Source organism: Tupaia chinensis, unplaced genomic scaffold, assembly GCF_000334495.1.
Source record: "Tupaia chinensis unplaced genomic scaffold, TupChi_1.0 Scaffold143906_1, whole genome shotgun sequence".
In the NCBI taxonomy this organism is placed as follows: Eukaryota; Metazoa; Chordata; class Mammalia; order Scandentia; family Tupaiidae; genus Tupaia; species Tupaia belangeri.
The window spans coordinates 103,364-128,886 of record NW_006203757.1 but is presented as its reverse complement, the minus strand read 5'-3'; the positions used below and the strand labels follow the sequence as shown (position 1 = coordinate 128,886).

The following is a 25,523-nucleotide window of genomic DNA, read 5'->3' as shown; positions in this document are numbered from 1 at the left end:
TTTTCTTGGAAAGTGTTTCCTTCCATGTAATTCCAAGGCACTTGGCAACTGGTGCCCTTCCATGTAATTCCAAGGCACTTGGCAACTCATTTTTTATTGAAAGGCACAATGGAACTGGGCAGGCTCGGGGATTTTGCTCTGAGGAGCTGAGCCTTGCGGGCAGTACCCTTGGGGTCCCCTCGCTGATGGACTCCTGTGAGGTCTGGGCTAATAAAAGCACAGCAAGAGGTAGGAGGTGGGAGGAAAACAAGGCTAGAAGGTTTTCCCTGTTCCCTCCTTGCCTTGGGGCCCTGTTGCTGGCAGTAGAGTCTGTGACTAGAGCTCCCTCTCTTTAGTGCCCATCCATGGCTCCTGCTGTCACTGGGATTAACTCATTTCTCCCTTTGCCTCTCAAGCCTGAGGTGTGGTAATGGCTGCCCACTGATGCTAGACCCTTTGTTTTATTAACACTCTTCCTTCTGTAGCCCATTCATGGAAGTCTCCTCATTGGAACCATCTGTGGTGATCTGTTTCCTTCAGAACCCAGGCCAGTACAGTGGGGAAGGCCGTGGTGCTGTGGCCAGATATGTAAGATTTGTTAGACCGATTGAAGAAAGTGTTGCTGGAGAATGTTTACATTTCCCATAGTAAGTAATTTTGGAAAAAGAAGCAGATTGCTTGATGCTAAAGTCAAAACACTGAAACAAAACTGCCATTCTGTGGTTTTCTAAAAACAAATGGCTTTCAAATGACCCTTCATCGTGAATGACTGCTGCTGCCCTCACCTCAGAAAGACGTGGGGCTTGGGCTGCCTGGAGTCACAGCAGTGAAATGTCACCCTCTGTGAGGCTGACCCACATGGGAAGGTTCCAGGTTCATGTCTAGACACCTCCCTGAGTAGGCTGGGCACCCACGTGCCCATAATCTGGGTCTGCCTGAGGCTGGAGGTGGAGTGTGGTGTGAAGACCCTGCTGGGGATGCTGTCTCCCAGTCTTTTGTCTGTCTTGCTCATGAAAGAAATAAACTTAAGAAAAAGAAAGGCCCTGGGCTGAGGTCCCCAGAGTCAGCTTCACTTGGGACTCATGAAAACAGCCCCCTGCTCCTGCTACTAACCAGTAAAAATATTCACACCCCTTCCACACCCTGCCCCCCTTATTCTCTAGGCTGGAGAAAGGTGATTTGACTGAAAGAAAGGTTCTTGATATGGAAGAAAAGAGCATTCTAAAGGGTCCCGGGCCAGAGTACAAGCCAGCTGTCTCCCAGCCTTGGTAGCATTCTTTCAGCTCAGCTCTGACCTCTTTCCGTTTTCAGGAAACTGAAGGCAATCACAGCTGTTCGTAGCAACTGCCCTAATGTGGTCCACTAGACCAAGGTTCAAGCTAAGCTCTCCTTATTGATTCCATCCCTTGTTCAGTCCCCGACTCATTCCTAGGACAGATCATGCGAGGTAGTCATTTATTTCCTGAGAGAATGAACAAATATTTATGGAAGTGCCTTGTTAACAATCCAGAGTCCCATTGAAGGATTATAAATCTGAAAGCAAAATTATTGCTGAATTATAAGAACACTTATTATTGAAATAAGTGTTCAAAAAAGGAGAGGTCTGCAGAGCTATGAGAGTGTCCCCAAAACACCCTAAGGAGGTGGCTGTGGGCCATGAGGTGTTGGGTGAGTAGGAGATGATTAGATGAAGTGGTGGAGTGTGTGGGGAGGTCTGGGGGAGCACATTCCAAGAGAGAGACTTAGCCATGCAAAGGCTCTGTGGCAGGAGGTCTGGCCTGCCTTCTATCAGGTCCCAGAGGCCCATGTGACTGAAGCACAGAGACCAAGAGGGAAGACAAGATGGGCTGAGTCTGGAGATTTAAAAAAGGCTACCCAGGGCCTTGGAACCGTGGTCAGATTATCGATGTTCATCCTAAAGGAGAACAGGAACCAACTGAATGGAAGTGACGTGATTCAATTTATGATTTAAGTGTAATAGAAAGTAACTACACTGTACTTACCATGGGCCAGATTTTTTATTTTTGAATTTTCCAGAGGGCATGTGCATTTTTACTGGAGGAAAATTAGAGAGAAGGAAAGTGAGAAAGCAGTCTCCCTTGGGGGAATGGTCATACTGCAATCTCTTTATTTTCCCCTTCATTTGGCATTTTGGGCATGCAGGTACACACACCCAGCAGATTTCTCAAGCTGCCAGGTCTGGGACTCCAACTACACAGTCAGGTATGCAGGATCCAGCTGCCTTAACCACCATACCATGGGCCAGCACACGTGCTAGGTATTTGTAAAGAATATACATCGACTCATTTAATCTTCCCAATGATGTTCTCAGGTAAATACTATTATCATCTCCCTTTTATATTTACGGAAACAAAGGTACAGAGAGGCTAAGTAATTAACCTTAGGTTAAATGGCAAAGATGGGACTTGAACCTGTCAGGATTATTGTCTGGCTGTCTGCTTGACCACTACTCCATAGTGCTCATGGCTTTTGTGCAGAAAATGGATGGGAACACTCGTTGAGAAACTGCCTCAGTTTTCTCGGTGGAGAGAGCTCTGTCTGGGATGGTGGCAGTGGGACTGGAGTGAAGTAGAAGACTGCGAGACCTATAGGAAACCTGATGTCTCAGACTGCGGTTAGATTGTCTATAGGAGTAGTGGAGGAGGTGTCCTTCTTTTTCTTTTCTTTCTTCCAGCTCTGTCCTCTATCCCTTGATCATATCCCTACCTTCCCATGGATGTGAAGGAATTGTTGTGACAACCATTCCTCTAGCCTAGGATTTCTCAGTAGCTGCTGACTGATACTAAGCTGGATGTTAGTGGGGAGCTTTGTTGTGGGGGGCTGCCTTGTATTTAGTAATATTCCTGGCTCTGCTCTGGTCATTAGATGACAGTATCAATTCCCCTCCTCCAGTTTTGATGAGACATAAAAAAATATCTCTAGACACTGCCAGAAGTCCCCTAGAAGGAACAGTCACCTCTGATTGAGAATAACTGGTCTAGTTCTAGCCTTCCTACCTTTATGGTTTCTCACCTAGAACCAGCGGCCCACCTTCTGCCCAGAATACCCTGGGCCTTGAGTAGTGTGTTTATGGCATTACTGGAGTGTTAACACTGGCCCCTTCCCAGCAGCTTTGGAGGACGATGGGCCCAGATCAGGTAGATTCAGAAACTTTAGAAAGGAGCCTTTCCACTATTCGATATCAGTCAAACAGCAGTCTTTGGTGGGGTGGCCTTGACACAGTCATCATTCAGAGCTATCTTCATCTCTTGAGGACCTAAACTTTTTAAGTTCTATGCATCCGATTATAACACAAACCATTTGAAGTCTACTCTGGTGTTTAGGCATTACCTGCATTTTCTCTTTCTAGAGCAACCATTTCCTAAACAGCTCCAGAGATATCCTTTGCAGGATTTCATTTGTTAAGACCTTTCTACTGAAGTGAAGGGAACTGCCCATTTAGAAAGGAGAATCTATCAAATGCCTATATTTAGTTGGGAAGAGAATTTTAAAGAATTTTGGTCAATTGGCAATTCCATCTGCAGTCGTACTGTGTGTGTGTGTGTGTGTGTGTGTGTATAAAATATAAAGTAATGAGAACCCTGCCCTTCCATGTGGCATTTATAGAGATACTTGGGAAGAAACACACAAGTTCCTCAATGAGTATGACTCTAAGTCTGGTATGGATAAGTGGTAGTTTCTCTTCCATCAATGGCAGTGCGTGCCTCTGTGGAATGGAGTGGAGTATTTTTGTGAGAATCATTTCTTCCCTCATGGTTGGCCCAATGAGCTTGGGTAAACTACTGTGTGTTTTTATTTATTTGTTTATTTTTAATATCACTGTATACAAATAAATAAACCCCTGCATTTCTTCCACTCAACTTCAGCAGTGATTCCATTTGTCACCAGTCCTGTTTCCATTCTCTCTCGTACTTCCCCACCCTTATCCCTGGATTATTTTGAAGCAAACTCCAGACATTATAACATATTATCCATAAATATTTTAATATAAACATTATTTATTCAGATAAACATTTTGACACCAAATTACAAACATTTATGATAGAGGAGAATTCTGATGAAGGCCTTTCCTTATGGAGTTGAGATACCCTGGGACCCAAATATGAAAGGCTTAGCTTTAATGTTTTTAGTGTTACAATATAATGGTAAAATGGACCATTTTGGTGGTATTTCATGAAGAAACCAGAAGGATTTACATCACTCAATACATTTCTTATTATGTTCGATTCTTGTTTCAATATTCCCAAGACTGACATAATCAGAGCATGACTAGAATTTTGTTATCTCTTAGTGATTATTAATGGATGAAGGCCTTTTCTTGGTCCTATCTCTTTTCTACTTCTTGACTAAATCGCAACATTTTAGGATTTTGAAGAAACAAATAGCTTTTTTTCTTTTCTATTTTTTTTCTATTTTTTTTGGAGAGGTTTTTGCTATAGGGTGCATGTGCTCGCCAGAAAGACAGAGAGAGACAGAGAGATAGAAAGCGGGAAATCACCTCCCGGGGGGATGGCCACATTGCAATCCCTTCTCCTCCATTCTCCTCTCGGGATCTTGGGTATGCATGCACAGACGTCCAGCGTGAGTTTAAGCCAGGTCCAGGACTTGAACTACTACGGTTGACTACGTGGGAGTCGATCAACATAGCCATTACGCTAACTGCTTTTCCAAATAGCTTTTGTTCTTTTTAAAATTATATAATTTAAATATATAATAAATATATATTTTATAATTTCTTATACACATTTAAATGTTGTACAATTGTATGTCTTTATGACTTACAATATGGTTTTTCCAAGCCTTAATGCATTGTGTGATCGTCCAATCAAGGGTATTACCATATACATAATTTTCAAGAAAGAACCAAACCACTTTCAAAATGTGAATGTGAACTGATTGGCCACCTCTTCTATACAGAAGGGCTCTTGGATCTGGATTAGTAGTAACTTTCCTGCCGAGAATGAAACTGAGATTAAACTCTCTTTGAGATGAAACTCCCAAATCTCTGGCAAAATCTGACCTGAACCACTGAGCTTCTGGCACTATTTTGTTGAGGATCACATAAGCATCACATTCCCCAAGACTCCCCCATTTTATTAGGGATTGTTCTTGCATTCAAGTGTCATTTATTGGGCAATTACTAGGGACCTCCCAGTACACTAAGTGCTGATTCAGTCATAGCTCAGACCCAGTCCCCTCTTTCTGGGAGCTTATTCTAGACTTGATTATTTGAATGTTCATTGTACATCAACCTTGGCACTATTTTGGTGATTGGAGGGGGCAGTGGGATGGTCTCCGCCTCCAAACATCCTGCAGTTAGGTGACCAGGGGATATCACTGGGTTGAGCCAGATTTTTGGTTTGGAATTGACTTTCAGAATCTGGTTGCTCTGGAGGGAAATGACTTAGCAAAGCATAGCAGCTGGGGTCAGGACCTGAGCAGTATTCTAGCCCTGGCTGCAGAAGAAGCTGGGGACAAGTGTCCCAGTAGGGATGAGAAATGCAAAAGCTAGATTCTCGCCAAAACAGACTTTATATCTACCACATTTTAGTTGATAGTTGGCTTTGAACAAAGTAAGACTGAGTGGTGACAGTTAAGGGTCGTCATGGACACTCACAGTGATTCACAGTGTCTAACTTGTAATCTCATCTGTGGTGCCCCTTAATTCCTGACAGCATCTCTGGGAAGGAGCCTCATGCCTCTGCCAGGGCCCTGGGAGTGAGGGGTGCATTAGCCCAAGGGTACCAGGGTTTATAAGAGAGGATGACGTGAGTTTGAATCTCGGCCCTACACTTAACTCTGTTCACTCTGTAACAGTGGCCAAGTGTGTAAATATAATCACCTCCCTGTGAGGTTCTTATATATATATGTAAGTTAGTATATATAAAGCCCAGATCTGCTACATAGCAGCCTTAATAAATCTATTATTCATCAGTGTTATCAGGAAATGAATTTATTCTTCAGGGAACTCTGTCTTTTAAAAAGTTTGCCTTTTTGCTGTACTATAATCACTTTTTGGGGGCCAGCTAGTGGTGTGATAGTTAAGGCAGCTGGATCCCACATGGCCAACTGCACAGTTTGAGTCCTGGACCTGGTGGCTTGAAAAACATGCTGGTTACATGTGCATGCATGCCCAAACATCCCAAAAGGAGAATGGAGGAGAAAGGATTGCAATGTGCCCATTCTCCTGGGGGGGGGGTGCTTTCTTTCTTTCTCTCTCTCTCTCTCCAGTGAGCGAACTTGCCCTATAGCAAACTAAAAACAAACTAACAAAAAATAAAGTCAATGATTTTCTTTATCCCTTCACCTATTTGCCCTTTGGTTCTTTTACATTTTGTGGCCCCTGAAGTATTTAGTCCTTTGCAGCTCTTGACTATTTAAGGCATTTCTCTGTCTTCTCCTCTTCCCGATATCCTCTACTCTGCACAGTTTTCTAACCTCCATGTCAAAGTGCCCAGCTCTTCCTCCTCGTCTGTGACAGGTCCTAAGGATCCATGTCCTTTGGGTATTCTGTGCGTCTTTTCTCCGTGCATTCCACAGATAGCCATGAGGGGCTCGGTATCTGGCCGTGGTGAGTGGTCCATCCCTAGTAGAGTCCATGCGCTAATAAGGGAGTAGGTAGGATAAGCTGGGAGTTACTATATAAGGAGGAAGTACTCTAATAAGGTAATTCATCAGTGTCATGGGCATCTGTTGCAAATTGGAAGGAAGCATGGGTTGAGAGAAGCTTCTACGAGGGAAGGACACTTCAGCTGAGCCCTGAGCAGTGAAAGGAGTGGCTGAGGTAGAGGAGGGGGACAGAAGGAGTGTTTTGTAAGGGACAATATTCAAACTGTCGGTCAAAAGAATTTAATGATTGAGCATATGAGCTCTTGCATAAAACAGCTCTGGAGAGTTCTACTGAACGTGACCATTTGTTTACATGGGGGCATTGAAAGGAGGTTCCAAAATGTCTTCCCATAAGTATGCAATAATAGTTGCTCATCTACAACATACTTACTTCTAACCTTATCCTTGCCTTAAAACAAGTAGGTTCTCCTCCAAGCAGGATTACAACTCCTTTTTTTCAACCATTTTCTCATTCTTCTTGACATGTGGCTGTCGAAAGCTGGCTACTCACCCAGGTCGTGTTTCCCAAGCTGCCATTAGAGATATAGTCTCCACAAAGTATAGCAACATTGTTTATATCCACATCAGTCAACTATGGCTGGATATGAAATTTTTTGGCATTACCCTGCCTTCATGATAGTATTAGAAATAATTTATATGTTTATAATAAAAAAGGATTTAAAAAAATAATAAGATACACAATAAAAGAGGCGCCCAGAACTGGTCTGGAATTTTTCAGGGAGATACTGAGCTTGGAAAATACTTTTTGAAATTCTGGTTTGGAGTTAAGCCTTTTAACGCAGCTAAACGTGTATACATGAAAAAATCTGGGGCAGTGCGCTTGAACCACTTTCCACTGCACAGTCTAACGTTTTATTATTTTAATATTTGCAATAATACAACAATTTTTTCAAAGAATATAAAACCTCAGGAAAGAATCGTTGTCTTGTGCCAAGGTTGACCTCAGCCAAAGTGGGCGTCTGCCCCTTAGCATCTCTGAAAACATGCTCTCTTTAAGTTTTATTAACTGAGGAAATAATAATGATCGAAATTATGGAATGAGATGGTGTTTTTATTGAGCCATAGCCAGTGGAGGACCAGGAAGGCTTTGGCCTCTGATGTTGAAGTGCACAGAACGAGGGCTCTCCAAACCAGCTGAGAAGGAAAGAGAGCAGGCTTCCATTCCAGCCAGTCCCACTGTGTGTGTGTATGTGTGTGTGTGTGTGTGTGTGTGTGTGTGTGTGTGTGTTTGGAAGCGGACTGAATTACTCCCTTGTCTCCTGGAGCTTTCTTTGCACCACTAGCCTTAGTCTCTGTGGCACCCAGAGGAGAACTGATCACCCGCAGGCTCAAAGGTTCATCAACCCAGCCAACAAACAGATTGCAGGAATCCAGCAGACATCACTGCCCCTTAGACACAGGTTATGCTCTGACCAGTTCACCCCATCTGCAGAGCAAGACTGCCTGTTACAGATGCAGGAATGGACTGCACGTGTGTGTTTGTACCTGTGCTTCCGATGAGCCCTAAAGGTGTGGATGTTTCATCATTTAAAGGGCCAGTAAATTCATCTCTTTTTTAATTCAAGAGATTTTTGCTATAGGACACATGCACTCACCAGAGAGACAAGAGAGAGACAGAGAGACAGAAAACAAGTAATCACCCCTCAAGGGGGATGGCCATGCTGCAATCTCTTTTCCTCTGTTGTCCTCTTAGGATTTTAGGCACGCGTGCCCAGCACGTTTCAAGCCTTTGGGTCTGGGACTTGAACCACAGTCAGCCATGTGGGAGTCCAGCACCTTGACCACTATACCACCTTCTGGCCCCAAGTCAATTCATCTCTAATATGTAGAAATGTACACGTGGTTAGTAGTACAGGAGAGAGGAGGAGCAGGTAAGGTATCATATCATGGCAGAGCCAAATGAGCATGGTTCCAGAGACATGAGAGAGAAATTCCTTTGGCCCGTGAGGTGGGGAGGGTTTTGGGGGTGATATTAAAACCGGGTCTAAAGATTGAGTAGGAGTTCACAATCTCATAATGACCTCTCTCCGGAAAACTTTTGGTTCCAGTGTGAGGTTGAGTGTATAGGTTAAAGTGATTGAATAGCAGCAGTTACTTCTGGATTAAGCTTGTTGCTCATTTATATCCCTCTCCCCTTTTACTCAGTGTATAGGATGGGTCGGAGGAGTAGAAAGGCATACGGATTATTCTGCAGTTATGACAGTTACGACAGCCTGTGCACCCTAACTCCATGTGTATGTGTGTGTCTGTGTGTGTGTGTGTCTGTGTGCATGCGTGCATTTTACTAGTGAGCATAAATACTACTCTCCAATGCTGCCAAGTTTTTTGGCTACTGAATATTTGAAATACAGCTAGTCTGAATTGAGGTATGGTATGAGTGTATTGCATAGAATACCTGATTTTGAAAGCTTAATATAAAAAAAAGGATTTAATATAAGCAAGTGATTTCAGTAAGAATTTTTATATCAATTGCATGAGTGAATAATATTTTGGATATATTGAGTTAAATGAGAACCTCATGAATGTTAATTTTACCTATTTCTTTTTTACTTTTTTAAAAATGTGGCTAATACAAAATTTAGCATGTGCAATAGTTCTTTTTTAAAATATTTTAGATTTTTCCCGTAGGGTGTATGCACTTACAGGAGAGAAACAGAGAGACAGAGAAGGAAAGTGAGAAATCACATGCCACAATCCCTTCTCCTCCATTTTCCTCTCAGGATTTTGGGCACACACGCACACACACCCACTGGGTCTAGGACTTGAACCATGGAGTTGACCATGTGGGATCCAATGCCTTCACCACCATACCATCTGCTGGCCTGTGTGTGTTGTATTGCTAGTTGACAGTGCTGCCACAAGCAGAAAGGTGCTTAAAGTTCTTTTCCGTGTACTTTTTTGCACAGTATCAGGAAGGAGACCATTCAAAATGGCCTTAGTCTGTTTCAGTTTCCTTGAAAAAGGAAGAAAGCCAATCTGGCCTCTCTCATCTCTATTTTGAAAACTGCATTATGGAATTACAGTCCTTCTCTCATGTACAAACTAAATTCTAGCAGCTCCTAGTTTTCCCCATGTTCCTAGAGTGTTTTCTTCTCGTGCTTTTTGTCCTCTGTGTTCATCTTGTCATCACTTTATCAAAATATGGAGGCCCTGGCATGGAGCAAGCAGAGATATCCAAAACACACAAGTGCTTCACTTGCTCAGAACTGAATCTCCCTGAATCGCCTGCAGATCGACTAAGTGCAGAAGCATTCGGATTTCTCCAAAATTGAGACCCTGCCCCACAGTGTGGGATTAGCAGGGAGGGAGGGGTGTCAGTCTCCTGGCGCTGACAATTTCAACTGTCCGGGTCAGAACGTTGTGGTCTCCTTTACTCCTCTAATCCTGACTAAGAGGGTAATTTAAGTCGAATCCTGAGGTGCCAAAGGAGGGAGGCTCTAATGGGAAAATGGGAAGCAGTGGGCTTAAAGGACCCCCGTTTAATGTGCCCACTTCAAGATGTACTCCGTCAGGGCTCCTTAGGAAGGCGCACATTCTCCAATAATCTCTTTGCTTTTTGGAACGCAACCAAGAGCAAGTATGGAGATTTTTAAACATAATATTTTGGAACCCAAGGGAAACCCAAATAGCGCAGACAGTGATAAAACCACAATTTAGTGATTGTGTTGTGTGATCTCGCAGCATGTGGTGGGGCTGCTGGATGGAGAAGTATGAGGAGTTTGGGAGCAGACATTCTACTCAAGCTGCCATCCTTTTTTTTTTCTTTTAAAGAATGATTTATTTTTAATTTTATCAGTTTTAAAGTGTATTTAAAATTTTTTTAATGTTTCTTTTTTCTTAAGAATTATTTTATCTAACTTTATTTATTTATTTATTTTTAATTTGACCAGAAAAGAACAGAGAGAGAGAGAGAGAGAGAGAAAGTGACAAAGCAAGCTGCCAGGTCTGGGACTTGAACCAAGGTCAGCTATGTGAGAGTCTAGCATCCTTAACCACCACACCACCTGCCAGCCCCTTGTTTTTTAAATTTATTCATTTTTTTAGTTTGCAACAGGGCTCATGTGCTTACCAGAGAGAGACAGAGAAAGTGAATAAGCAAGCCTCTAGGTCCAGGACTTGAACTGTGGTCAGCCATGTGGGAGTCCAGTGCCTCAACCACTATGCCACCTGCTGGCCTCCAGGTAAATCTGCAGGGTGTCCAGAAATCCTCTTCTCAGTAGCCACATCTAGGCCAAAGAGAAATCAGAGAAGGTATTGGATTATGCTTGCCCTCCCTAAAAGAAAACCCAGTAACTAGAATAATATGTTTTCCTACAACATAACTAAGTCTGGAGGTGGGCAGTCCAGAAGGTATAGGGTATCTTAGTACAGATTGAGCATCTGTAATCTAAAAATCTAAACTCTAAAACAAAACACTCCAAAATCCAAAACATTTTGAGTGTTGACATGATGCTACAAGCAGAAAGTCCCACCTGACCTCACGTGATGGGCAGCAGTGAGAACCTGGCAGCGTGTGGCACAGCTGCAATGGCACACACTGCCCAGGTGCTATGTTTCAGGCACTGAGACCGTGGGGAAGGCCTGAGCAAACTTTGGTGTGATGCAAGGCTGGGTGTGCTGGGATGTGCCTATAATCTCAGTAACTCAGAAGGATGAAGGAGAATGAATGAAAGTTTGCAGCCGGCTTGAGTGACATAATGAGCTCCTGTATGAAAGACCCAGGTTGTGGCACACTCCTTTGGTCCCAGCCACTTGGAAGGCTGAGGCCGGGGAATCAGGACACGGTGAAACCCTGTCTTTAAAAAGAGAGAAAGAGAGAGAGAGAGAGACAGAGAGACAGAGAGAGAAAAAATGAATGAATATGAATGAGAGAGAGAAAGAAAAAAGAAATCTAAAACATTCCTACAGTATAAAAACATTTGAAATTACCTTCAGGCTATGTGTGTGTGTGTGTGTGTGTATATATATATATATATATATACATGGTATATATATGGTATATATATATATATATATACCATATATATATATGGTATTTATGAAACATAAATGAATTTTGTATGTAGACTTAGGTCCCATCTCCAAAATACTTCATTATGTATATGAAAATATTTCAAAGTCTGAAAAAATACAAAATCTCAAACACTTTTGGTCCCAATCTTTTTGGATAAGAGATACTCAACTTGTATTGTCATCTTGTTTTATTTTATCCTGTCATGGACAGCTTTTATTTTCATGTTGCAAAATTGTTGCCACAGCTCCAGACATCACATCTGTGTTCTGACAGAAAGAATAGTAAATGTCGAATGATTTCATCCCTTAGAAATGACATCCCTTTTTTTTTTTTTTTTTTAATTTGAGAATGGGCATCCTCTTGCTTCCAAGACCCCTTGTCTATGTCATTGATTTGAAGTGGGTAACATGACTTCTCTCAGGTACCAGGGACTCTGAGTAGATGAAGGAGCAACAAATTGTGGAGCCCACAGAGCTTGCCAGAGAAAAATGTAATCTACGTAAACAACTCCTAAGTCAGTCCTTGCCACGCTATAATGAAAAATGGAGTTTAAACAAGGTCACCTATTGTAGGTACAAGAGCAGACCAGGAAACACTGCAGTTATATCCTCTAGAAGCAGTTGCAATTACTTGGATTAGTGTCTGCCACCAGCTGAGCATGTCTTTTTGACCAGTTCAGCCTATCGATCATAGGTAGAGGGTTCAGTGTGTTACAATTAAATGCCTCTAGCAACCTGATAAAAGAGATGTTTTTCTCTCCAGGTTACAGAGAGGGAAAGCGAGGCTCAGAGAGGCTAAGATACACATTTACTAGAGAGAGGCCCAGATGCTCCCTCTTGCCATCTGATGCCAAGACCCAGGCCTGTATAACTGCTAAGCTCTGTTATAACCAGAAGACTTTCTGTGGGTAGTTGGTTTGCCTAGTAATTCATTAACCCAGTTCAAAACTTAAGAATCAAAGATATTGAGTAGCAAAAAAGGCCCCCAATTTTTTTTTTTAAAAGAGAGAGCAAAAGTAAAACTATAAAAAATTAGGATAACATTAAAGTTCTAAGTAATGCTAAGTTGTAGACCTGCCCCATGGCGTAGTGCTTAAGTGCTGTGCGTGGAAAGCTGGATCTCACATGGTCAACCGCAGTTTGAATCCCAGCCCTGGCAGTTTGGGAACAAGCCAGGTGTGTGTGTGTGTGTGTGTGTGTGTGTGTGTGTGTGTATGCGCGCGCATGTCCAAAATCCTGATGGGATGGCGAAGTGGATGAGAGAGGATTATGGTGTGGCCAGGCTGTTGGGGAATACTTTCTCTGTCTCTGGGAAGCGTACTTGTGCCTCTACTGGCAATCCAAATAAATAGATCATTAAAAGACAATAAATGCTAACTTCTGTATCCTCTCAATGGTAGTGTTTTCTGTGGGTTTTGTGTCTCGGATTTGACATGATTCTATAAGCAGTGGTTGGTTTGAGGTCATCTAGGGGCATTCTCAGGGGCATTTAGGTCACTCGATGCTGGGTATTCCCCCGGAGTGAGAATGATCTGAGTTCAAATCTTAGGGTGACACCAGCTCCTGCCAGAGTGGCCCCCGGCTGCTGTGAGATCCTGTCGTGTGGAAGGAGAGGTTGATGGGAATCGCCTCCAAGGAACGGAGGCTTCCCAGGAATGATGGATCTGCCTTTGATGTCTAGCAGCTTCCAAATAGCACAGAAATGGCAGAGATACATGCCAAACGGGGAAAACAACTTTTGATCTAGTTAGAACTAATTAAGCTTTCAGTGTGCATGAAAGAAACTTGAGCGCCGGCCAGTTGTTTGCTGTGGTTGGGTTTTGTCAACGAGCACGCACAGTTGAAAATAACGGAGCTAAAGCAAACCTCTGCCTGGTTTTTTCACTTGGGGGAGATTGATGGTTTTTTTTGTTTGTTTGTTTTTGTTTTGTTTTGTTTTATGGCTTCTAAAATGTTTGGGATTTCTCCCTTTGCAGACTGAAATTACCTGCAGCATCTCCTCGTACGCCCTGCCCTTTATCCAGTGATATTAAGAAGGCGATTTTGCTTTACTGTTTTCTGAGAAGGCTCTCCCTTCAAGCCCTTCCTCGTTGTCATGTTGTGTTTAGTCTCATGCATGCTTTTTGTTAGTGTGTGAATTAAAAAAGGTAATCTAATTAACAGTGGAAGGTAAGGAGCCCTGCAGGATTTTGGCAACAGAGAAAAACACGGGCTTTGGTATTTGATCAGCAACTCCCGCTTAGAGCTCACAGTTCTTAGCTCATTAGTAGGGGAATTTTTCAAACTTTCTTAACAGGCTTCACCAGGATATACCGTGCGGATTTGACAGGACAACACTCAGGTCTGAGAGTGGCTCTCTGAAATTTCGGGTGCCTTTATTTAGAATGACTGGATTGGTAAATGTTTAGAAGGTCCTAATTATGCTTTGGGGCGATTAAAACATTGCGGATTTATGCTGTTTCACTCAGGAGAACACGCCGCACCACATACCAAAAAAGGCACACACACACACACACACACACACACACACATAAAAATTAAAAGGGAAGAAAGAAAAGAAAAAGGAGAGGAGAAGGGCTGGCAGGGGTGGGGGGGTGGGGGGGGTTGGAGAACATACGTCGCCCCAGCTTGGAGAGGCAGCCTCTTGGAGCATATGAATCCACTTACATGTAAATTGCTTGTCGCTATGAATTAAGGGAAGGCTATGAAAGAACCGCTTTGCCGTGTTTACTATAGGATTTTTGACAGACTCTTTCCTCTTTCAAGTAAATTTGGCTTAAGTCCATAGTCAGTCCAGTTTTAAGTAAACTCCTCTTTTGTTACATTAACAAGGTTATAACATCACTGGGGCAGATTTCCAGCTGCAGGAACCGAGGCCTGAGTATGGGGCTGAGGGTATAATTAAAACCTTCGGGTGGGAGAGTTAAACTCTCAAGCAAAATTGGATAAAAGGCTAATTGTCCATAGCAACATAATACATGCTTTAAATATCTGTGAAATGAAGATGAATAGTAGTAGGCTTGGAAAACACACACACACACACACACACACATTTTATACTCTGTGAATCGAGATCCGACTTTTTAGTTTACAACTAACCTTCCCCCCCAGCCCCTGTAATCAGTTTTGAAAGCCCGGTGCCATCCCTAGCAGCTCCCATAGCCTGTCTTCTCTCTGCGATAAAGATGTCCATCTTTTGCAGAATTTCTCTTCCAGAACGGGGAGTGTTTTTAGCTGATAAGCAGCACCACGAGCAGAGCCTTTTCTGGTTCCATAGTTTGTCCACATGTTGCCTTATCTTCCTTTGAAGGAGAGGTGGTTTAGAGGGCTCTGGGTTTGTGGGAGGGGATTCTGGGGGAAAGGCACACATACCTTTGGTGACCTTCTGGAAGATGACATCCAGCCAAGCAAGATGATACATTACCACAATGCTACAAAAACAAAACGGGCTTGTAATGGCAGCTCTTCCTGAGCAAATGCATCGCAGAGGCCCATTTGTTATTCATTAGGAACAGCCCGCTGGCCCGTGTGGTAGGGAGCCTGGAGACAGGAGGTCATTCTACACCCCTGCCCCAGTGGCAGGACAACCATGAAGACAGCTTTAGCAGCCCTGCCCTTACCCTCCCAGACCCTGCCATACTGCTGAGTGAAGCCCTGCAGGAACTTGAGGGTTCTACGACAGTTTAGGGTTATTCTGAAGGGGTGAGTGAGGGGCCAGGGTGGAAGGGAGGAAGTAAAAGGGGGAAAAATTAAAGTTTCTCCATGGGGCTAAGCACTGTGACCCCACAGCTGGGATGTCCGGCAGCCTCCCTGCAGCAGCCCCGGTAGCATCCATGCTCCCAAAGCTGCTGACCTCTCCATCTGGAATAGGGACAGCCAGAGGAAGTGCCAGAGCCCAAGGCGGTTGGAGACGGCATTGTCTGAGGGCCTGCTGGGAGCCATACACGGCCGTGTCTAACCGATACAACTGCTGGGTGCAACATGGTAAGGCACAGAGCGTGGACCGGGGCTGCAGGGGGGCAGGCCAGTGCTCTGCAAAGACACGGAGACGGTGCTGTGGCCAGGAGGGAAACTAGGGCTGGGCAGAGGGAGTAGAAAGGCAGTGAGAGGAACCCCAGCACATGAATAATTTGGGCACACAGGTCCAGCATGCCAGGAAAACAGGACCCCGCCCTGGGCTCTGAAGCGGAGTGGTGCTGGGGTGGGCCTGAAGCCTGCCTGCCCTGCCTGCCAGTCATCTGCTGATGTGCCTGGTCTCAAGGGGATCACCTAGGAATTGCATCTTTGATACTTTCAGCCTCACTGTATTATAGAGTGTTTTTTTTGTCTTGCTGCACAATCTAGAAGCTTGTGTTTTAAACTGAAAAGCTCCTTCTCAGAAAACCGCAGTCCCTAAAGACAGGACACGCCTCCTGTGCACACCTTGCTGTACAGCCCGACTGCACTGCCAGTCAAGTTTCCTTGCACGCAGCGACGTACTTTTGTGATAGGATCGAGGCCTCCTTTAAATATTTTTGCTCAGAGTCCTTTAGATCACACGCTCGCCTCATGGCTTCCCCATATCAGTAGTGGTTTAAGTACGCGTAAGTATGTTTTCGAGTTTATAAATCCATTTCTTCTGCCAGTATTGTAAATTTAAATGCCTTCTTACGTGTACCAAAGACATGTAATATATAAACGGGATTATAGCCCAGAGGAAGAAGGACATTATGAGAAAATAAAGCCGAGAATGCTGTGTTTAATAGGAACCAACTCTTCCTAGTTCAAACTAATGAAAGTCTCACCATTTTTCTATTTCTTTGTCTTTAAGTGACGTATGTTTTCTTTCTTTTCTTTCTTTTTTTTTTTTTTGAGAGCTTTTCACTATAGGGCGCATGCGCTCGCCAGACAGACAGAGAGAGACATAGAGACAGAAAGTGAGAAGTCACCCCCCAGGGGGGATGGTTACGCCGCAATCCCTTCTCCTCCATTCTCCTCTCGGGATCTTGGACATGTACGCACACGTGCCCGGTGTGAGTTTTAAGCCACCAGGTCTGGGACTCGACCCGCGGTCAACTACGTGGGAGTCCAGCGACATAGCCATTACGCTAACTGCTGGTTCCCTGTATGTTTTCTTTTTAAAGAAGAGGTTTAGTGATCTAAATGTATGTATATCCATGAAGTCCATGGAAAATGTGTGTTACGGGAAACCTCTGCATGGATTCCAGGGGGTTTTGGGCACCAAAATAAACTCAAATTTTAATTCCAACCTTCCACGAATTTTTTTGAATTTCCCCCTTGCACCTCTATCACAAGTTAGTTTCATTGAATGCAGGTACTGCTCTTTCAGTGAATTATTAAAGTTTGATGGCAAGACATGGAAAAATATTAGATTGTTGGAAAAGTCACGACATACTGTTCTATGTAAAAATGTGTCATGGCTTTCCCGACACCCCAATAGTTCTGTCATTTTCTGTGAATTGACATGCCATGGGGGAGCAGGGGAAGGAGAGGTTAGGAACTTTGAGACCTGGATTTGGTGGAATGGCTGTTCTGTATGGCACAGGGATGTGAGGGGGCACTGAGCATTTCAGAGATGCGAGTACCCACTCGGTAAGTTACAGAATCGTGTCTCCCATGAGCGAAGGTCCTTCCCACCCAAGGGCCAGACGTGCCCAATAGCCTTTTCTCCACCTTGTCCTGTTTTTGCTCTCTCAACACAGACGCTGAGTATCCTATGTAACACAAGTACAGCTGTCATCTCATTAACCCTTTCGGGGACTCAGTGGGGGGAAAAAGTGGTAGATGGACAATTCCAGCTCACTTTTTATTTTTTATTTTTTGTAAGTTCTTTGTCAGTTTTTTGTTTTATTTTGTGTCAGTAGCATTGAAAGAAGAAGAGCAATTTTCTGTGCATTTGGGGTGACAAAAACTTGTTTTTGGAAATTGTGGTGATTAGAGCAAAGCTTCACCTTTGTTCTAATGAACACTATTATATAGTTACTTTTCAAGCATTTTTCATCGGTTCTCCAGGACTTTTATTCTGTCTGATTCTGTTTCTCTTCATAGTCAATCTGCCTTTAAGCATTTGGAGGAAATAGTTCAATTTTTAAAAAAAGTTTCACAGGATGTGACATGTATGGCTTAAATGATCAATCTCCCCCATCCCACCCCCCCGAAAGAAATGTCACGGCACGAAAACAGACATAGTTATCACACTGTTTATTATTTGACTTGGCCAAAGGCCTAGATTTGGGTTCTAATTTTAATATAGTAGAATGTACTTTTTTTGGGTGGTTCGCCTAGAAATGTTTGGTAAGTGAACAGCGTGCTAAGTTCAAATGACACTTGACTGAACAGTTTTCTCTGTGCTTACTAGTTGTTTGTTTCATTAACGAATGAGGAATTTCTCATCTTGCGTGTTATAGGTGAGTGCATTTTCATGCGAGATGCTTTCAGGATGGGGTGACTTGGGATGGCAGAGTTTAGTTTTGGGGGTTGGTTTCTATCTTTGGGATACTTTTCAGTCATGCGATGGGTCATCTGCTGCAGTCCAGGTAGAAATGGGGCAGCTGTCTCTGTCCTGAGTATTTCTTAGGAAGCTAAATTTTTTCATGAAAATAAAAATTAGTAAGAGAGAATCTTAAGGTATTCAAGGTACTGGACCCCCATGGATAACTCATGTAGGCTCCCCAAGCTTTGAGAATCAAGCTTTGGTGCATACGAAAACTGTAAGACCCACATCAAACAAGGGTGAGAAGGTCCCCACTGTTAGCTGAGCTTCAGGGAGGGGCTGGCTGTTAAAACAAAGGCAGATGAACCGTCCCACCCGTCCCCTCAGCCAGCCCCCGCAGTTTACAGTACGCCAGCCCATAGGAATGTGAATCCCACTTCAGAGCCCATTGTGAATGTGTTTCTGAGTTGTTTAACGTGTTTCTCACAAACAGGACATGACATGTATGGTTTAAATGGAAATAATGGCCTTGCTGCTCGGTGCCGGACCGTCTTTTGTCAAGAGCGTCCTGGCAATCGGAAGGGCTCTGGGCTGACGTGGCCCACAGGCCAGGTCCTTAGGGGATCTGGACTTGATGTGTTTCACACAAGAAGGCCCTTAAATCAGGGGGCCCCCACGAGAGCCTGCTCTGTGGCAGGTCTAAGCCCTGGCTGCTGGTGCTGCTATCTCAGCTGTGGATAAAGATTTTCTTGGTCTTTGGATGACTTAGCTAACGCGTTTACAGTCAACCCCAAGCCAACCAGAACACCAGGACAACAAAAACTCCACATTACAAGCATGCTAGCGTCTTAAGGCAGAATTAGGCCTTACGATGATTTTTTTTTTCCTTTTAATTGTGGTAAAACACATAGGATTCATCTTCTTAGCCATTTTAAGTGTCTAGATCAGGGGTTTCTGGTGCATTCTCAATGTTATGCAGCCATTGCCACCATCCACGTCCACCCCTGTTTTCATCCTCCCAACTCTGCACCCGTAAAGCAGTCATGTCCTATCCCCCCAGCACCTGCCCGTCCACCCCTGTTGTCATTCTCGCAACTCTGCACCCGTAAAGCAGTCATGCCCTATCCCCTAGCACCTGGCAACCACCATTCCACCTTCTGTCTACTCTTTATCATGTAAGTGGAGTTCTATCATGTCAACCTTTTGTGAATGGCTAATTTTGCTTAGCATAGACTTTCTAAGAGTGATGATATTTGATAGAAGCAGATTAGAATATAACTAATTTAACTCATATTTATATTTCCAGAGTGGTCTTTTTTGAGTATTTTAAAATTATTAACTGGTTGGTTCATTAAGCTTTTACATCCTATGAATGGCACAGGGGGAGGTTTGCTGTCACCATAGATCAATATTTCTCAGCCAGAGGTGACTGTGGGCCCCTCCCTCCCCATTGAGGAACATTTGACACCTGGAGACGTTATTTTTGGTTGTCACAGATGCACGGTGTTTGGGGAGCAGAGGGGTTGCTCCTGGCTTATATAGGACAGAAACCAGGAATACTACTGAACACCTACAGTATATAGAACAGCCCCTCCTCAATGAAGAATTAGCTAGTACAAGTGTCAGTGCGCATCTTTGAGAAATCCTACCCAGACTTAATGAATATGCTGACCATTTATGGGAGTGAGGATCTGAAGGAATAGGAAGGACGTAATAATTTTTATTGAGTAGCTTTGAAATAAATCTCTATGTTGCCATTTATTTTGGACTGATTTAGTGCAATGTATTACATGTGGAGAGTTTAATCATGAGAAAATGTAGACTGAGTTCTTGCCCTCATGGAGTGACATCAGTCATAAAAATTAGAAGATTCAAAAAAAATTCATACACCTGTACCTTCTCTAATTCTGCCTTTTTTATTTTTATTTTTTTTTGCTTTAGGAATTTTTATGTCTGCGAAGATAATCTGATAATCAGGTTGGGTGACGCCATAGAGGTTGTGAAGTATAGGGCTGAAGTTAGGAGACCTTGTTCTTGTCCCTGTTTTGTTATTACGTGGTTGCATGACAGGTGGCCGTTCTGATTATCTCTCTGGAATGTATTTTTTCCACCTATAGAATCAAAGGGTTGTATTACATGTAAGAAGAAATGTCCTTGGCATGAGTAAAATATTTAAAAAACCCTCTACGCTGGTGATAGTTTTATGTTATTATTACTCTTACATACATTCTATTGTATGAGTTTTTTTCTAAATGACAACATACTGCCTCTGTAATAAATAGGTATGTTGCATGAACTGAACAGCCAGTAAAGGCACCAGCTATGTTTTCTGCAAAGAACCTGAGATCCTGGGCTTTTTCTGCTGTCATATCTTCTCTTTCTAGGATAGACTCCCACGCCAACATTGCCCACGCCAACATTGCCCTGACATCTGTGTGATCCAATAGACTCCTTTTTCTTTTCTTGTATCCTTTTTTTTTTTTAATTAAGTTTTGCTGTGGTCTGCTTTAATGAGAATAAATAGTTTGTCTGGATTTTTAAAGAGTTAGGTAGGTAAGGACCAGCAAGTGTCATGGAGATTGAGACAGCTGGATCCTCTATGGCTGACAGTGCAATTTGGGTCCTGGACTCAGCAGCTTGAAAGGTGTGCTGGGCGTGTGTGTGTGTGTGTGTGTACCCGAAAGCTTGAGAGGAGAATGGAGGAGAAAGAACTGCAGCGTGGCCAAACCCCTGGGGGGCCAAGGGTATTTCTCTCTCTCTCTCTTTCTCCAGAAAGTACAAATACCCTATAGCAAATTCTAATGAAAAACAAACAAACAAAAAGAAAAAACAAATAGGTGGCAAGGAAAAAAAATATATGTATAATTAAAGTCATTTTAAAAAATTAATTTTACTTATTTAATATTTAAAAGAAAGATTTTGCTATAGGGCACATGTGCTCACCAGAGAGGCAGAAAGAGACAGAGAGACAGAAAGGAAGAAATTATCCCCCCAGGGGAGATGGCCATACTACAATCCCTTCTCCTCCAGTCTTTTCTCAGGATCTTAGGCACACATGCACAAGTGCCTGGTGTGAGTTTCAAGCCTCCGAACTGCTTTCGGCCATGTGGGAGTCCAGCAATGTAACCACTACACCATCTTTTAGTCTCAATGATTATTTTTAAAAATTTGCTATCAGGCATATGCGCTCATCAGAGACAGAGAGAATGAACATGAGAACGAGAAAGCAAGTTGCCAGGTCTAGGATTCGAACTGTGGTCAACCATGTAGGAATTTAGTGCTTTAATCACCAGGCCATGTGCTAGCCCCTAAAAGCCATTTTTTTTAAAAAAACTTCTAGATGGGCAAAGTGAAGAGCAAGGATCTAAAACCAAAGTTCTGGAGTCTAGTTATTAACTTGCCTGATATAATCAGATCATGAATAAAACTAAGAAAGTCCTAATGCACCTCAAGTTTGTGGGTTTTATGTTTCACCCAGGAAAATTCGATTGTGTTGTGCGTCTTTTTCTAGCATGCTTCTTCCAGTTTGTGTGTGTGTGTGTGTGTTCATGTGTGTGTGTGTGTGTGTGTGTTACAATTATAGGCAGAGGCAAAGTCATGGGTTGTAAGAAGTTGTAGCAAAGGCCATTATCTGCAGCAAAGTTGAAATGAAGAGCAGCTGGATCCTAGGGGGCCTGCAGAGTGAAGCCTGGGCTCTGGGAGGCACGCAGGAAGCTGCGCGGATCAGTGCCACCAGCTGTCCTCTTACCATGTGCAATTCCTGTCCACCACCAGCCCTCGTTGCCGGCTTTTAAAAAAATTATTATCTACAGTTTTTTTCCCTTAGAAATCCAAGCATGATTTCTTCTTAAGGCCAGAGCTTTTCCAAGAATGTGCCAGCAGCCCCTTCAGTCTCTGGATTTCAAACAGAGCCTGGTGAGGTCTGGATTTTGAGCCTGGACTTCTGTGTGGCTGTCCATGCTGTTTGATGTGATCCAGTCTTGCTCTGTCAGTCAGACTTGGAAGGCCGATGCAAGTCCTACGCAAAGGCAGGCTAGAAGACAGGATAGAGAGGCTTGACAAGACAGAAACAAAGCCTCACCTTTGGCTCTCTATTTTCTCTATTTTTTTTTTAATTTATTTTTATTTTTTAAAGAGCCAAGATGCCAAGAGGCTTTATCCTGGCTGCTTCTTTGAACGGATTGCTAATCAATGTTTGGAACATTTAGGGCTCCATAGGAAGGAACTCTCATCAATGAGTGATATCTGACATGGCTGCATGGAAGATGCGATGGTGTATACATGACGTATTTCCCAATATTGTCTAGTTTGGGTTTCTTAGATGGACAGTGTTGCTCTCTGGGAAATCTGCCAATCAGGACACTTTGATTCCAGTAAATGCGTCTAGGACAGCTGACCCTGTTGTGGCAAAGATAAGCTTCTGGATCCAAACGATGGTGTGGCCACGTCACGACCTCTGTGATGCCAGACCCACATGGGGACGTCCCAGGTTCATGGCCTGAGGCCTCTCAGTATGTACCAGCAGTGCATGTGTAGGTGCTCATGCCTCTGATTTGGACTGGCTGAGTCTTGGGGTAGACTGCAGCATGGAGACCTTGTTGGAGTGCCTCTCTCTCTCTTTTTCTGTCTCGTGGAAGAAATAAATACATAAATGTAAAAAAAAAAAAAAGAAAAAAGAAAAAGAAAAGAGATTCCATGGATTAGATGTTGGTATGTGGGTTAAATAGTGGCCCTCAAAAGGTATATCTACTCGGAACCTCACACGTGACTTTGCAGGTATAATTAAGGTCTTTGCAGATATAATTAAGGTAAATATCTCAAGAGGGGATCATCTGGATTAGGATGGGCCTTAAATCCAATGACAATTGTCCTTATGAGACAAAGCAGAAGAGACACAGAGACATGGGTGAAAGGTCGTGTGAAGGTTGATGTAGAGATCAGAGTGGTGTGTCCATAGATCAAAGACTGTCAAGGATTGCCGGCCATCCCCAGAGACTCGAGAAGACACATGGGAGAGAACAGCTTTGCTGACACCTTGGTTTTGAACTTCTGACCTCCAGAACAGTGAGGGAATAAGTGTCGCTTTAGGTCATCACAGTGATAATCTGTATGGCAGTATTAGGAAAATGAAGTATTGATAGTTGGCTGTTAGAATTATCATTGTGGTGGTTGGTAGGATGAGGATTGAGTCCTAGTCCTCTCACACTTTGAGGAGGCCTGGAGTTTGTTGACCTTGTTGAAGTCAGCCATCATCTCAGGCTGCCCAGAGGTCTTTCCCATGCAGTCTCCCTTGATGAGGTGAGTCCTTTTCCCTCTCAGTCATCGGCCCTCAGAAATTCTAAGTGAGAAACCATTAGAATGTACAAAATGAAGAGAAGCATGGACGGTTGTCGAGATGGGAATAGGATGACTGGCCAATGCAGACAAGCTATATTCCTGGTAGAAAAGTCAGCTATTACCTCAGGAACAGAGAATGGGCAGAGAGCTGAATTCTAGAATAAGTGAGCTCTAGGACAAAAAATGTACAGTGTGCAGAGAGGACATCAACCCAGAGATAGGTTTCCTAAGCCTGGGCATTCTTGGGGTGACAAGATGAGAGTGACCACAGATCTGGGAGGTAGATGGTACGCCAGCTGATTTAAAGCAAAGCGAAATTTGTAAAGCCTGAGAATATACTGACTATGTTCTCGGTTGGAAATTGGATTTTAGAAACCAGCCTTTCTACACGTTTAGATCAGTCCAGCTTCACACACATTTGTGTTGAAGTGGGGATTAGCTGAGGGAGGGACTGGACCTGGCGTCAGCCAGCGGTCCGGGCTCTCATCTCAGACCTACCATTACTGCGTGGTCTCTGACAGGTTATTTTTCTCCTTGGCCTCAATTTTGAGAACACAGAAGGTGGCAATGACTGTGCTCACTATACCGACCAGATTTCAGGACCAACTGAATATAGCATTACCTAGCACAGAGCCCGGTGGGTAGCAGGTACTTCGTATTTTTTTCTTAATAGGTCTTTTCTAAATGCCTAAAATGTGAAAAATTCCTGTGGTATGTACTTTAGGGTATAAAAACATGAATGAAAATATTGTCTCCATTCCCAAAGGTTCCACACTATAGTGGAGGACAGGGAATATTTCTTTAGAAGAAAGAAATATTGACTAAGAAAGGCCGTTGTTTTTAGTTTTGTTTTTGGTTTCCCAAAGTAGGGATTGAGCAAGAACTCCATTGGGGAGATTTGATTTTACCCAAATCTTGAAAAATAAACAGCTTCTATAATTAAGCAGGGAAATCAGGCATTCTCTTCTTAGAGGACAGTATGGCCAATGGCGTAGACAGACATACATACATGGTGAGCGTGGAGAGTGGTGAGTCGTCTTAGAAACAAGCAATTATTGGATTCAGGATGGAGAGGAGTGAGTATAGGGGGGATGAGGTTGGAAGCGCACATTTGAGCCAATAAATCTGGATGCCATTCTAAGGAATTTGGGGCCAGAAGGAAGCATGGAATGTTTTTGAAAGCATGTGGGCCAGCAGCTCTGTGGTGTGAAGGATGAATGGGAGCAGACGTCACAAACATAGGCACAAGTTAAGAGGCTTAAGCGATGATCCAAGTGAGGAGTGATGGAGACAGAATCTAATGGAGAACGGGGAAAGATGGGAAGGAGAGAGAACAGAGAATGTGGGAGCTTTATAAAATACTTATTGAGTGTTGAGTGGATGGAAAATTAGTGCGCCGTGGAAACAAATGGGCTTGGAGCAAAAGGCAGAGGGAGTAGGAAAAGACGCCTGGAGGCTTTGAACTGGGAGCTATCTACGATATTATAAAGATGAGCTTGAAGCATGTCTGAAATACTTTCAGTTACTTAGGTTTATTTGTTGTTTTTTCGAAGTTAAAACATCCTCTTGCATAGCTATGAAAATAAGGCATCTTCATTATCACATCGATGATTTAGAAATGTGTAAGTGACGAAGAAATCACCCGAACTACCGCCATGCAGACCGTCACTTTAATGACCGAACCTTCCTTTCTCTCTTCCTCTTTCCTTTCTTCCTTCTATTTTTCATCCACCCTCCCATTTAGGTATAATTTCATAAGACAGTGGTGAAGTGGCACTTGTTCCTATTGACACAGTTGCTTCCCTAATAGCATGTTGTTAGTCTCAAGGCCTGTGAGTGAGCACAAATTTATAGCATCATTTTTTTAAGTTCCCTTCTTTCATGAGAGATAGAGAGAGACGGTCACCCTAGACAGGGTCTCAAGCTGTGACAGCTCCAACCTCTGTAACCTTCTCCCCTACCAGGAATGCAGGCATGCAGGTCCATCTGGGAATGGAACCTTTACCTTCCATATGATGTCTAGCAAGACAGAGCATCATGCTGACTCTTCCACTACCATGGCCAGGCCTGCCACATCATTTTTTTTTTCTTTTTTGAGATCTTTTTGCCT

General features: G+C 43.3%; 1 protein-coding gene across 1 annotated transcript in view; it reads left to right on the top strand.

The window, feature by feature from the left end:
- ERC2 (ELKS/RAB6-interacting/CAST family member 2) overlaps positions 1-15,330 on the top strand; it is a 604,303-nt gene extending 588,973 nt beyond the window's left edge. The window contains exon 16 of the mRNA XM_027767061.1: positions 15,153-15,330. Coding sequence (XP_027622862.1) covers positions 15,153-15,330 — 178 coding nt within the window. The remainder of the gene's footprint in view (positions 1-15,152) is intronic.
- Positions 15,331-25,523: the final 10,193 nt, after the last annotated feature.